Raw genomic sequence first — 12,244 nt, forward strand, 5'->3', positions numbered from 1 at the left:
AAGAGGAGAGGGAGGGGAAGGGGAGGGGAGGGGGAAAGAAGAAGGGGAAGGCAAGTCTAAGTATACTTGTCTATTTAATTCTATTTTAATTCACAACTCCTGTAATATACTTACCCTTTGCCCCAACTGGCAAGAACTGCCAAAGTCAACAATCTTGATTGCACTGCGTTTGGGGTTGCAAAGAAGGATATTCTCAGGTTTTAGGTCACAGTGAATGATACTAAGTTCTGGAGTTGCAAGGAAAAGCAGTGCAGTACACATCTGCTGCGCAAACTTTCGTGTTAGGTTCAAAGAGACCCCTCGGAAATTGGTGTTCCTCAACAAGTCATACAGGTTGTAAGACAGCATTTCAAAAACTAAACAGAGATGGTTTCGAAACATAAAGTGGCGTTTCAAATGCACTGAAAGAGAAAACAGTTTTATTTTAAATTATACAAACCAGTAAGAAGAAAGCAACACACACAGTACTGCCACGTGGCCTGTAACATGACAATGTCAAATGCAAAGTGAAAAGCTGAGGTGTGAAGATCACCCCTCTGCAGTATTGAAAAGCACATTTTTAAAGTAGTTAAGAATATTTAAAGTGCTCTCCTGCTGAATTGAACAGGTTTACTGTCTGTCAATAAACAATACCATAAAAAATTTAATTCAGGAATGAAAACACAAAGAGCCAATTTGCAAAACAGTAGGGAGGATACTCAGAACTTGATCATGATTTACACATAACAGAAACCGCGCTTTTATCCTGAGAGTCCCACTTCACAACTACTAGAATCTCTGGTTCCTATACTTGGCGGCCCTCTGCACTGGCTTGATAAATAACCTGTGTTTACTAATAATGTTCTGTCACAAAATGTCAAAGTACAACATATTTTTTATATTTTGTTTTTCTAGTTTTATTTTTTGTTCAGCAAGTGTTTCAAAATAAGATATTAAAAGGCTCTGGGAATCCACCATCAGGGCACTTGATTATGTTCGTCAAACTGATAGAAGGGAAATCTTGTGTGAGACCGAAGGTTTTTGACAACTTCAAAATAATAATCACAAGAGACGAGCGGGCCCACACACGGCAAAACGGTAAAGAGTATGCGGACTGCTCCACTGCCGACCCTCCGAGAAGGCTGAGTTCTTTACAATGTGTCTTAAAGATCACGCTGGAGTAAGTGTTAACACTGGCTCCACGTCCAAGCGGCTGTGCGCCTGGCAAAGGGCTGCTCTCCACTATGAGCTCCTCACAGGCACCACACGGAGCACTGGAACTCAACTGAAATGGCAGAGACCACCCATCAAGGCTACCTCCACGCAGACTTTCAGTGTCACATCTTCCCCAGAGCCTTTCCCGGCCTAGTCCTGGGTGGCCTGTCTCGAAGCACTACGTGTCAATGCTGTTTTTAGATCACTCATGACATGGGCAGTCTCAAACGTGGGTTAAGTAACACAGTGGAAAATCTACATGGCTTATAAAAGAATCTATAGTGGTATCTGATGCTGCAAAAAATGGAAAAAGACTCCTCAAAGTTATTTAAGAATGTACAGTATCTGCACTTAGTCACTCCAGTTCATACATTTAAAAATAAAAACAGCTCCAATGACACCACACAGACTTGAGCCACGCAATGGGTTACAGTGCCCACGTTAAGCAGTAGCCATGAAAGGAACACAAAGGATAACTGATGTCAGAATTGCAGTGTGGTCACAAAATTCCCTTTAAGAAACTTCGTAGTTAGAATGGCCTCCCAGTGAAAGATCTACTCGCTTCCACTGACCTTGTAATTCATCACTGGTTACTGAGTACCTACAAGGGGCTGACCACTCAAACACTGTCAAAGAAAGCTCGGACACAAGCACGTTTGCTCATTCTTACAGTGAGTTCTGGAAAGAACGGTGGGTTGCCAAGACCTAAATCATTAGTTCTAGACCTACTCTGAATTTTGTTTTAATTAGGTCAGGTACCAAATAACCCAGATATCTGGCAGATTCTGAATAACCATATAAACCATTTAAGACAGGCTATAAAGGAGACAGCAGGGCTAAGGAGGATGAGGAAGGCTTGCTAATGGGTACCAAATTACAGGGAAGAGAAATAAGTTCTGCTGTTCTACTGCACAGCAACATGGCTCAACGGAACAGTATTCTAATGTGTATTTTAAAACACCAGTTCTTTTCTGCTATTAGGGTTGGAATCTGGAATGCCCTCAAAAGCCTCAGGTGTTCAAAGGTAGCGCTGTGGAGCTGACTGGATCACAGGGGCCGACTCATTCATAGCTAAACGTGCTGCGGTGGGGAGTGTCTGCGTCTTCCTCCAGGGCCTTTCCGTTCTCTCTGCGGTGTGAGCGAGCAGGTCTCCTCTGCTAGGCCCTCCATCCATGGACTGAAAACACGTGAGTCAAAATAACCCTCTCTTCCTTTAAGTTATGGATGCCAGCTGTGTTGTCCTAGCAATGAGAAAATGACTCAAGGCATCTGCCATCTTCACAGATTAGAACTTAAAACAAAACTCTTCCAAAAGAGAATTTGTAATAATAACTAATAATTAGTTATTAGTTAATTGAAGTGGTCATTAAAGTCAGTTTATTCAAAACAAAGAAGAACAGCTCTTACCACACAGAGCTGAGCAGCTGACACTTCTGAGTGAGTACTCACTATGCGCCAGCGTGACCCACCGTGGTACATGTGTGACTGTGCCAGCGGGTGGCGTGCACCACTGGTGGGACAAGTGTTAGTCATGCCTGGCAGCAAAACATACAAGTTACAGGCCTGTCTGAACACTGTGAAAACACTACAGCACTGCTGTGGACAGTTTCTCTACTACTTAAGCACAAAAACGACAACGCCCAGGGTAAAGGAGGGCTAAACGCACATCCAGAGAGCCCTTATGGACCAGCCCCCTACACTGTCCCGTCGATGGAACTGGGTCCATCGACACTAAATTAGACCTGAAAGTGAGCAGCAAATTCAGTGTTAAACGGATCGTATCAGGCATCTACAGAGAAGAAACTGAGAAGGAGAAAACTGGTTTTTAGTTTTATTTCGGTTTTGAGACAAATACGTAGCCCAGGCTGGGCTCAGAGCGATCCTCCTGCCTCTGCCTCCCAAGTGCTGGGATTAAAGGTGTGTGACACCAAGGTCAGCTCCAAGGAAGAAAAATTAATAGTTCAACTTTATTTTTCTTTGGAACAAAGGAAAATAAATGCACGTGATCTGAATTATCTGAATTTTGTATCATTAACCATCCATTACTTATTTCCACCATTTTTGGAGAACTACAGAACCACAATCCTTTTCCACCACACCCTTTTTAAAAAGGGTACCAATTTTAAATAAAACTTTATTTAAGACACTGCATTTTCCACTTACCTGTTTTTAAAGGAGCTGAATAAAATCTTATCTTCCATTTATCAGGTAAAGCCAACATTTCTGAACATGAGCTACTACATATCTGCACTTACAGAACTTTCAAATTTACTGATCCTGAGCTCTGTTATCTGATGATATCTAATATGTATAATCAGTGGCAATTTTTCCCTGGTGGTACATAAGATAATGGTGTCTTAACAATCCCTGACATCTTGGGTTTGACTAAAAATAGTAGTAAAGAAAATTTAAGTAAAAGGTGCTGGCCCTAGGGTACAATATTTTCATAATTCTTCTGTCTTCTGTTTTAGTTTCCAAAAGGAAGACTGTGACAATGAAACAATACCAGTTCTCAAGTAAGGCAGACTAGATTCAGACCCTAGCTCAAGTTCTGCGAACCTGGAGGTGTTACTTCTTACAAACGCCACTTACAAGGAAGGGCTCCACTACCTTCCTTGCGGGACTGCTACGATTACTACAGACAACAGAAGAAAAGCATGAGGAATACGACAAGAGGTGAGAAACAGTGGCTATTTTCACTTCTGCTACTAGAGTCCAAGTGCTTCCAATGCCGCCAAACTGAGAAACAGCCCAGGGAGGAGCTGAGGTCTTGGTTCAGGCACTGCAAAAATGGCTCGCAGACACCAATAAACATGTTAGCCTACATCTACTTTCTGAACTACACATGAAATAGTCAAAGTTAGCAAAAGGGTGACTCTGTGGATCAGTAAGCAACATTAAAACAAACAAATGGCACAGGTAAGTTGCATTTTTAAAAAGACACTATTCTTGCCTGGGATTTAGCTCAGTGGTTCTGGTGCCTGCTTTGCAAGCGCAACGACTCGTTTCGATCCCCGGTACCAAAACAAAACAAAACAAAAGACACTATTCTTACTGGCTTCTACATTATACACTATCTGGAACGTGTCATCCCCAAAGATTTCAGATCAAGCAATGCGTAAAGCTCTGATCTCCAAAAGGAATAAAAGTTTAATCAATCACTTCACTATAAAATCAAGTTTGATATAAAATTAAGCACTGATTCAAATTCCTGGTGTAGAACGGACACACAGCGCTATTTACCTATGTAATATTTCATTTCGGTGTCATGTTTGTTCATGAGCTCCAGAAGTCGCACTTCTATCTGGGCTTGATTCAGGAAAGCCTTCTTGTTCTTTATTATTTTAATGGCGACCCATTCTTGCTCCACCCGATCGTATGCTTTTACAACCTGGAAGAGAAGAGAGAGAGGTAATTCTCCACCTCTTCGTGGCAACTTCACAACACTTTACATCGCTCTCCAACTCTACGTCTACTCAGTGCTTATTTAACTAACTACATATTTCTTACTTTGCTAAGAAGAAAACACCCTGACTCGACTCGATACCATCCACCGTATTACAGAGTAACTTTAAGTCTATCTCTTGAAATGAGTATTTTTGTACCCTTATTACAGTACTTAGAATATTTGAAAAACGGGTAATTTTATTAACAAAATTAGATAAACTGCTTTCCTCCTGCAGAAATAAGATTAGGAATCCTTACAAGTACTTTGGTTGTTTAAACCTTCCTTATCAAAAATTACTTTTTAACTATAAAACAATTTTATCCAGTTATTCTTTTGATGAGAAAAACCTGGTTTAAATCCCCAAAATATACATGACATATTCAAAAGGTTCTACTACATCTCAGAAAGTAGATACGCTTCTAACTTTGTTAGATTTACATAGATAAAAACAAAAGTACAGGAGCCAGGCATGGTGGTACACGCCTATAATCCCAGCACTCGGGAGACTGAGGCAGGAGGATCGCTGTGAGTTCGAGACCAGCCTGGGCTACACAGTGAGTTGAAATCCAGCCTTAACTACATAGCAAGACCCTGCCTCAAAAAACCAAAAAGTACATAATTATACTAAAAATATATAAATTGCTGTATGGACACAATTTTTAAGGTAGATATCACAAAGTTATAAATAAGTTTTACTGAGACTTGTCCAAATGCTGCTGTATTTTTCAAGGTGGAGACAGCAAGCTCTGTATTTACGTACGGTGTTCACAGTCCTAGCTAAGAAGAACTGGGCCTGAGAAATGCCTTTCCTTAAGGGGTTCTGATAGAGAAGCAGAAGCTACTCATGACTCCTCAAATAATGAGAAAGCCCTTATTTAGAAAAAAGAGATCACAAATCAAGGAAATTTTCCTTCAAGATACGGGGTGGAAGAAACATAAAAAACAAGCATCACAGGGACCAGGTAGAGCCAGACCAGAGTCACAGAGCTCTTCAAATACACTTCATACGACTTACATGGTTAATAACCCGGGTCTTTCTACGTTCAGACGTGCGCCTGCTAGGGCTAAGGCTGCTACGGAGAGCCTCTTAGAGCGGTCAGTGACACAGAAGGCCCGCCGCAGCATGCACGCCACAGGCTCACCACACTGGCCTGGGCTACACGTTTGGCCTAAGCATCAGATCTGACAGGAGTTTTTGTTTTTCTCATAGGTTGAAAAGAGGCATGTGTTTTGCTTTCTCTCAGGGCAGGAACACAAAAAACACCCACAGATCTCATAATTTTTTTTTTTTTAAGAAATCCAACAAAAATTAAAAGGAGGGCTGGGGACTTAGCTCAGTGGTGCTGCCGCCTGCCTCGCAAGCACAAGGTCCTGAGTTCAATCTCCGGTACCAAAAAAATAAAATAAAATAAGAATAAAAGGCAATTAAGTCATTCTGACTCCCGTGCTATCCTCTCACTCAAAAGTTGGGAGTACTGGGACTGTAGGTTAATATCTAACCCATTGCAAAGGACTACAAGGCAGAGGAGACCGAAGTTAACAGGAGCTCGAACAGAGGGAAGGGCACGGGAGAGGAGGGAAGAGATAGCAGGACTTACCAGGTGGGAACAGCCGGGAAACACAGCCAGAAAGCTGTTTTATAAAGTGTGAGAAGGAAGAAATAAGAGCTCTTGGGTCTAGGTGTCCAAGAAACTGTGTTTTTATGGCTCTGTGCTCTCAAAGGGCTGGGCGGAGGGGTGGGGATGAAGGCAAACCAGGCCCAGCAGAGGCCCTCTCACGAGAGCATCAGCCTGGTGATCCGGGTTGGAAGGGGAAACACTGAATCCTGTTTGCCAAGTACGTCAGAGACCAGACGAAGTTTGAAACAGTGGGAGGAAACCCAACGCACAGGCCAGAGCATCCAGAGAACTGGGAGGGCCTGCTGGGCCACCTAGAGTGGGAAATCTTTTCTCCTTATCAGATAGAAAGGGAAATATCTTTCACACATAATGAACAATCCACAAAGCCCACGTGAAAAAGGTAATATCATCTATTAGTGATTAAAATCAATCACCTGTCATTCGTAAAAAAATTAGTAGCAGCCAAAGAAGGTTTTTAAAAAGCGTAGGGGAAATGTCACAGCTGATGCCGTTTTACTATCTTTAGGGAATGAGGACCATCTACATACGTGATTCACAAACAAGTCCTAGCTCATGAAATGCAGCATTTTCAATTAAGTTACCTGTCCAAAGGAACCTTTGCCTATCAAGGAGTCGATTTCGTAACGGTCCATCCACTTCTCCCCGTTTTTCACAATATAGTCATAGTTGTCATCATCGTAGCCATCGTTATAAACCTTCCGCTCCTTCTTATGACTAGAGTCGTCTCCCTGGCCCTGCTGGTGTCTTCGCTTCTTTTTTGCATAGTAAACCTGAAACGAGAGCAAGTGTGTAACTGTGTAACTTAAGTCACCGTCGCAAGGGTCATACATCAAAAGAATAAATGAAACAAATGTACCAGGAGGAACTTAATGAATTTTCCCTCAGTAACTACAGAAACTGAAATACAGAATTTTCTGCAGCTGACATGTGACCAATGGGGAAAGGCCGCACTGAAATTCAGTCTAGTTGTAATGCAGGTGCATTTTACGAACAGGAGACTTGGGAAGTGGCCCAAGGTGTCCTATTCAAGAAAAGTAAGAAGGGGCCTTGTTATGTGTTAAATTAAGGTATTATTTATACATAATGAGATGGCACAGATTTGTGGGGCGGCAAGGGCTCCCTGTAACGCAGGTTGGCCTTGAGCTCATGGTGACCCCACTCCCGGCTTCAGCCTCCCCGAGTGCTGGGATCGCAGGCGTGCACCACCACACCTGGCCGTGACACAGATCTTAAAAGTACAACACGAGATTCTGAGAAGTATCTACACTAATGCAGTCAACACCAAAAACACAAGTAACTTTTTATCCCCTTCAAGTCCTTTCAGGCCCCCTTTTCTAGTCCTGCCAACTTTAAGATTTTAAAATGAAACTTCACGTGCAGATGAAGTGTTTTATTAAAACTGACCAGTTTAAGCCTATAATAACGAATGACTAATGAAAACAACCATGCTGACCTACAGGCCCTAAGCCTTGTGATTAATCACAGAACAAAGTTACTTTTATAAGAGTAGTTTTAAAAAACGAGGCCAAGTCCAAGTAACTGGTAACTAGCTTCAAGGAAATTATAAATTACATTACATAGAATATCTGACAAAAGTCTAGCATACAAGATGGCAAGATATTTAAAAACAAGCCTCAATAGAGCTACTATTTATTTATTGACAAGTTTCTCAGATAATAGCAAACTGATATTTGATGTGCCATTGAAACAATCTGTCAGCTAGTGTGGTATATCATTTATAACACCATAAATATACAAAATTTAACTCAGAAACGCGCCTTACTGGAGTAACTCTACCTTGTCACAGTAATGTAATAATACTGGCATTAAGCAGCGTCAAACTGCTCTAACTAAAATTTGTGTGCATAAAATTTTTTAAGTTAAATGGCTCAAAAGCTGGCAAAGCATAAGCCTTTTTTATGTGACAGTATGTGGGGTTCCTGCTGGAAGAGAAAAGCAAGCAAGGCTCTTCTACAGACAAGCTCACTTAATAATTAATTATAAAGCTAGAGTTGAAGCTAAAAGCAAATAGCAATCAAGCTAAAAGAAGGTCCAAAGTACCAGAAAATTACTTCTTTATGGCAAAAGGGAAAAAACAAAACAAGCAATAAGACAAGTAATTCAAAGTACTTATTTTTTAAAAATCCTACCAATTACTTTTAAAATATAAATAAATAAACAAACAGCTCTTGCTGCAGTTATCTTACATGGAAAGATATAGGTAAAAGAGCACAATAAAATCACAGAAACACAGAGAGATCAATAAACTAGGCCAAATGAGTGTAACTGGGTGGTGATGTATCTCAGAGCTTCCTGACATTTAGGGAAAACATGGAAATATATAGAAACATTTAAGCACAAGCGTGTAACATACAGTTTACTACAGAGTCATTTTCTTCCTTTCTTGTTTTGGAAAAGAATCATTACAAAAAATGATAACAGCATATTAAATTAGCTTTAAAATTACAAAGCTATCTATAACTTTACTGTTTGCAATGTTACTAATACCTTCTTTTTCACACAGTTATAGTTACGCTATCTGTAAGTCATTAACTCACCAGTCTTTCTGATAATCCTATATATGACCATAATAAGAATAAAACAAGTTTAGAATATTTATATAGGCACCAAAGAACTTTTCCCACTGAACTGAAAGACCGATGCTATTATAACAAATCAACAGACTTACCTCATTAATATGCTTGTATGTTTTGATCAAATCAACAGAAAGTTTTCTCAGGGGAGCAGTTGCTGGATCACGGAAGGTTTGGGGCATCCGCCTCTGTAACATGACAATATCAGGCATCACCTTAAATAGACAGAGAAGACTAGCACTTTAACTCCACTGCAGTGATGCGATCCCCTCTTCTATAACCTGTATGCATCTACTTCACAAAGAAAGAGCTCTGCATGAGGTTATTCTCTCACAGTATCTGGATTCAAACAAAGGCAACCACTAGAACAAGTATGCCCACAGCCTGAAGTGCTCATCTGACACACCCCAGCCCAGGACACACACAGGATGCTGCCCAAGGACTGCTTTACCACACAGCCCAAAGAAAAGTTTCTTCTGAATTTCTCCTAAAACCTGACCTGCCTTACAACAGGCCAGCAAAGGGGCAGCTCCTGACATCACCAAGCCCTTGCCTCTCGTACAAGTATCTGCCCAGAAGCAAAGCTAAAATGAAGTGGAACATGCCACCCACTGCAGCACCCCCACCTTGCCCCTTAACGGTCCCGAACTATGGCTCTCCTCATCCCGTGCTCGGCACAGGGCTCCCCGGGATAGGGCTTCCTGCAATCAACAGACCCTCAAAGACAATTAATGACACCGAAGTACGTGCAGCCATCACCACCACCCAGCCTCGTGCTCCTCACTTGCTTGTACGGCTACTTATGCCCACGAGGTGTGCTAAGCCAGAAGCCCCAGATGAAGTCCCTCTAAGAGGAAACTCGGGTCACCTGGGGGCAGCCCCCGCAGTGAACACATCATTCCAAGATGTCCCCAAAATGTCTACAGTCTCAGCCTAATGGTAACCCACAATAATAAAAAGGAGAGCGGCAGTTTTGGCCTGCACACGCAAACTCTTCTTCAAAGCGTGTTATCTGGATGGTACATTTGCTGTGCTACTGGATTAAGTTAGACTCTGTCTTGAGAGTCTCTCCTCCTTGAAAGTTCCAAGTGAGGAGTACATGGGGGTGGGGGGACCTTCAGTAAGTACAACTATTTGTCTACAGAGATCATCAGAGCTAATAAAATCTGCACTACCTCATCTCCCAAATATATATTCATTATTTTTAAAACATAAACAGTAGAAAAGGCTAAATTCATAGAATACTATTCCTTGTGGATCTGATTTATTGAATGCACAGTATCAGTAATAAGCATGTCAATTCTTTTCACGTGAATGAGTACCACATGGATCTAAAGTAACGAAACAGGTCCCGGGATTTAGCTCAGGGGTTCCGCCCCCTGCCTCACAAGCGCAAGGTCTTGGGTTCCATTCCCATTACCAAAAAATAAAGAATGAAACAGGTTTATGTTAATGTTCTTTTTTCCTTTTAAAATTTACACCTGTGGTGCTATTTTCATGAAGTTAAATTATTCAAAAGACCCCTTTCAATAGAAACAACACTTCTGTACATAAGGCGGGAAGGGGGTTTGAGGGAGAATGGGATAAAATCGAATTTGTTTTTAAAAAAGACCCCTCCTTAGATCGGTACAGTACAGCCTCAATATGTGCCTTCCCAAAATCTAAATCAGTGAAATGCTTCATTAATACTGTAATGCAAGCTGCGATTGGTAAAGTCACCTGAGTAGTTTAAGAGTAATAAGTGTGCTATGACTGAAGAATATGGTGCATATTTTTATTTCTTTGGTACCAGGGATCGAACTCAGGAACTTGCTCCGGTGAGGCAGGCGACAGAACCACTGAGCTAAATCCCCGGCCCTGGTGCATAATTTTAAAAACATCTGTCACTGTAAAAGACATGCTGCCCCTAAACTACCCTCAAACATTTCCCTCTTCAAACATCTTTCTGAAGCAGCTCTGGAATTCCTCTTTCCTAGGTCTCTTTAATCACATTGTGTCAGCTGTCTTGATGTCCTGAATTAATCCAAAATGTTTACCTTTCATGGCTACTTTCACTTTGGGGAAGAGGCGGAAGTTACAAAGTGCCAGATCTGGCGAAGGTCACACAGCAATATTTTTATAACCCAGCCTTTCCCTTGGGTGGCACTCAGCTGCAGTATTCACCACATTTGTGCAGACATAAAACAAAAGCACACTTCCCCAGTTGCTTCAGAAAGTAGAAAGGATAAGGAGAGTGTTTGAATTGAGGAAGAGTACTGTGAGGAAGATATTAATAGCAATGTGCCTTTTACCGTGATAATTTTTAAACAACATTTAAACATTCATTGTGTATTTGGGGGTTGTTGTTTTTTTTTGTTTTAATTTTTTGAGACGAGGTCGCACTGTGCAATCCAGGCTGGCCTTGAACTCATGGCAATCCTCCTGCCTCAGCCTCCCAAGTGCTGGAATTTCAGGCGTGCACCGCCATCCATGCCTAGCTCACTGTATATTTTGATCACACCATGTAACAGTAGCAAATATTTACAAAGCACTTTTTGTGCATGCATGTTTTTGCATGTCTCCATGCAATCTTCTTCTCAATGACCTCATGAATGTACATGCTATTCTTATCACCAGTTTCCAAAGGAAATATCTGAAGCTCCTATATCAAGTGACCTAACCAGGTCTAGAACTGGTGAAGAATACAGCTAGGATGTCAGCCCAGGCAGTCCACACCTGACCCCAGATTCTCAGCGGAGACACTGGGCCAGGAGCTGTCAATTTTTAAGATTTTCTACCCTCTTAGATTAAGTCAACTGTGCCAATTTGGGGTAAAAATAACTGTAGCATGCATAAATAAGCCATGTGCATTAACCATACAAATGTAAGTACTTTTATGTGTTTAACCTGTCGTTCACAACTTGACTGGTTATTTCAACAACTGAAAAAAGAGCCAGTGGCTCCATCTATGGGCAACCATGCTCACTGGAAACACCCAAATCCGACCATCAGGAAAGCTTTACAGTACAATCCCAGCTACTCAGGAGGCTGAGGAAACTGGACTGTGAGTATGAGATAGATCAGCTTGAGCAACACAGCAACAGCCACTATGGGGGACGGTTTACAATCAAACTTAACTGCTCAGCAACATGATCACATTTGCACACTCACGGCGAGCGTGAGCCTTATGCCTGGCCCTTCACAGGACACTGTTAAATGAACACTGAGCTTAACTGGTCAGACTCCACTTACAAGGCCAAGTGGTTAATTCTTACTACCTTACTCTCTTTGTATATTTCCGGCAGCAGAAGTTACTGCAGGGGCCCTTGCACATATAAAGCACATGTATTTTGCCCACAAATAAGAGTGTATCTCAATGCTTCATATGG

The 12,244-nt window shown here is 41.6% G+C and overlaps 1 protein-coding gene across 3 annotated transcripts in view; it reads right to left on the bottom strand.

The window, feature by feature from the left end:
• Positions 1-12,244, bottom strand: part of Dyrk1a (dual specificity tyrosine phosphorylation regulated kinase 1A) — a 124,334-nt gene that overhangs the window by 24,183 nt on the left and 87,907 nt on the right. For 2 of the 3 annotated variants that reach the window (XM_010636564.3, XM_010636565.2), the window contains 4 exons: positions 8,972-9,091; positions 6,864-7,052; positions 4,438-4,585; positions 115-401 (listed from right to left, as the gene is read on the bottom strand). In XM_010636564.3, the coding sequence (XP_010634866.1) occupies positions 115-401; positions 4,438-4,585; positions 6,864-7,052; positions 8,972-9,091 (744 nt within the window). The remainder of the gene's footprint in view (positions 1-114; positions 402-4,437; positions 4,586-6,863; positions 7,053-8,971; positions 9,092-12,244) is intronic. The other variant, XM_033755961.1, reaches the window with a different exon arrangement.

The sequence above is a fragment of the Fukomys damarensis genome, unplaced genomic scaffold, assembly GCF_012274545.1.
Source record: "Fukomys damarensis isolate Sample0158 unplaced genomic scaffold, DMR_v1.0_HiC HiC_scaffold_24, whole genome shotgun sequence".
NCBI lineage: Eukaryota > Metazoa > Chordata > Mammalia > Rodentia > Bathyergidae > Fukomys > Fukomys damarensis.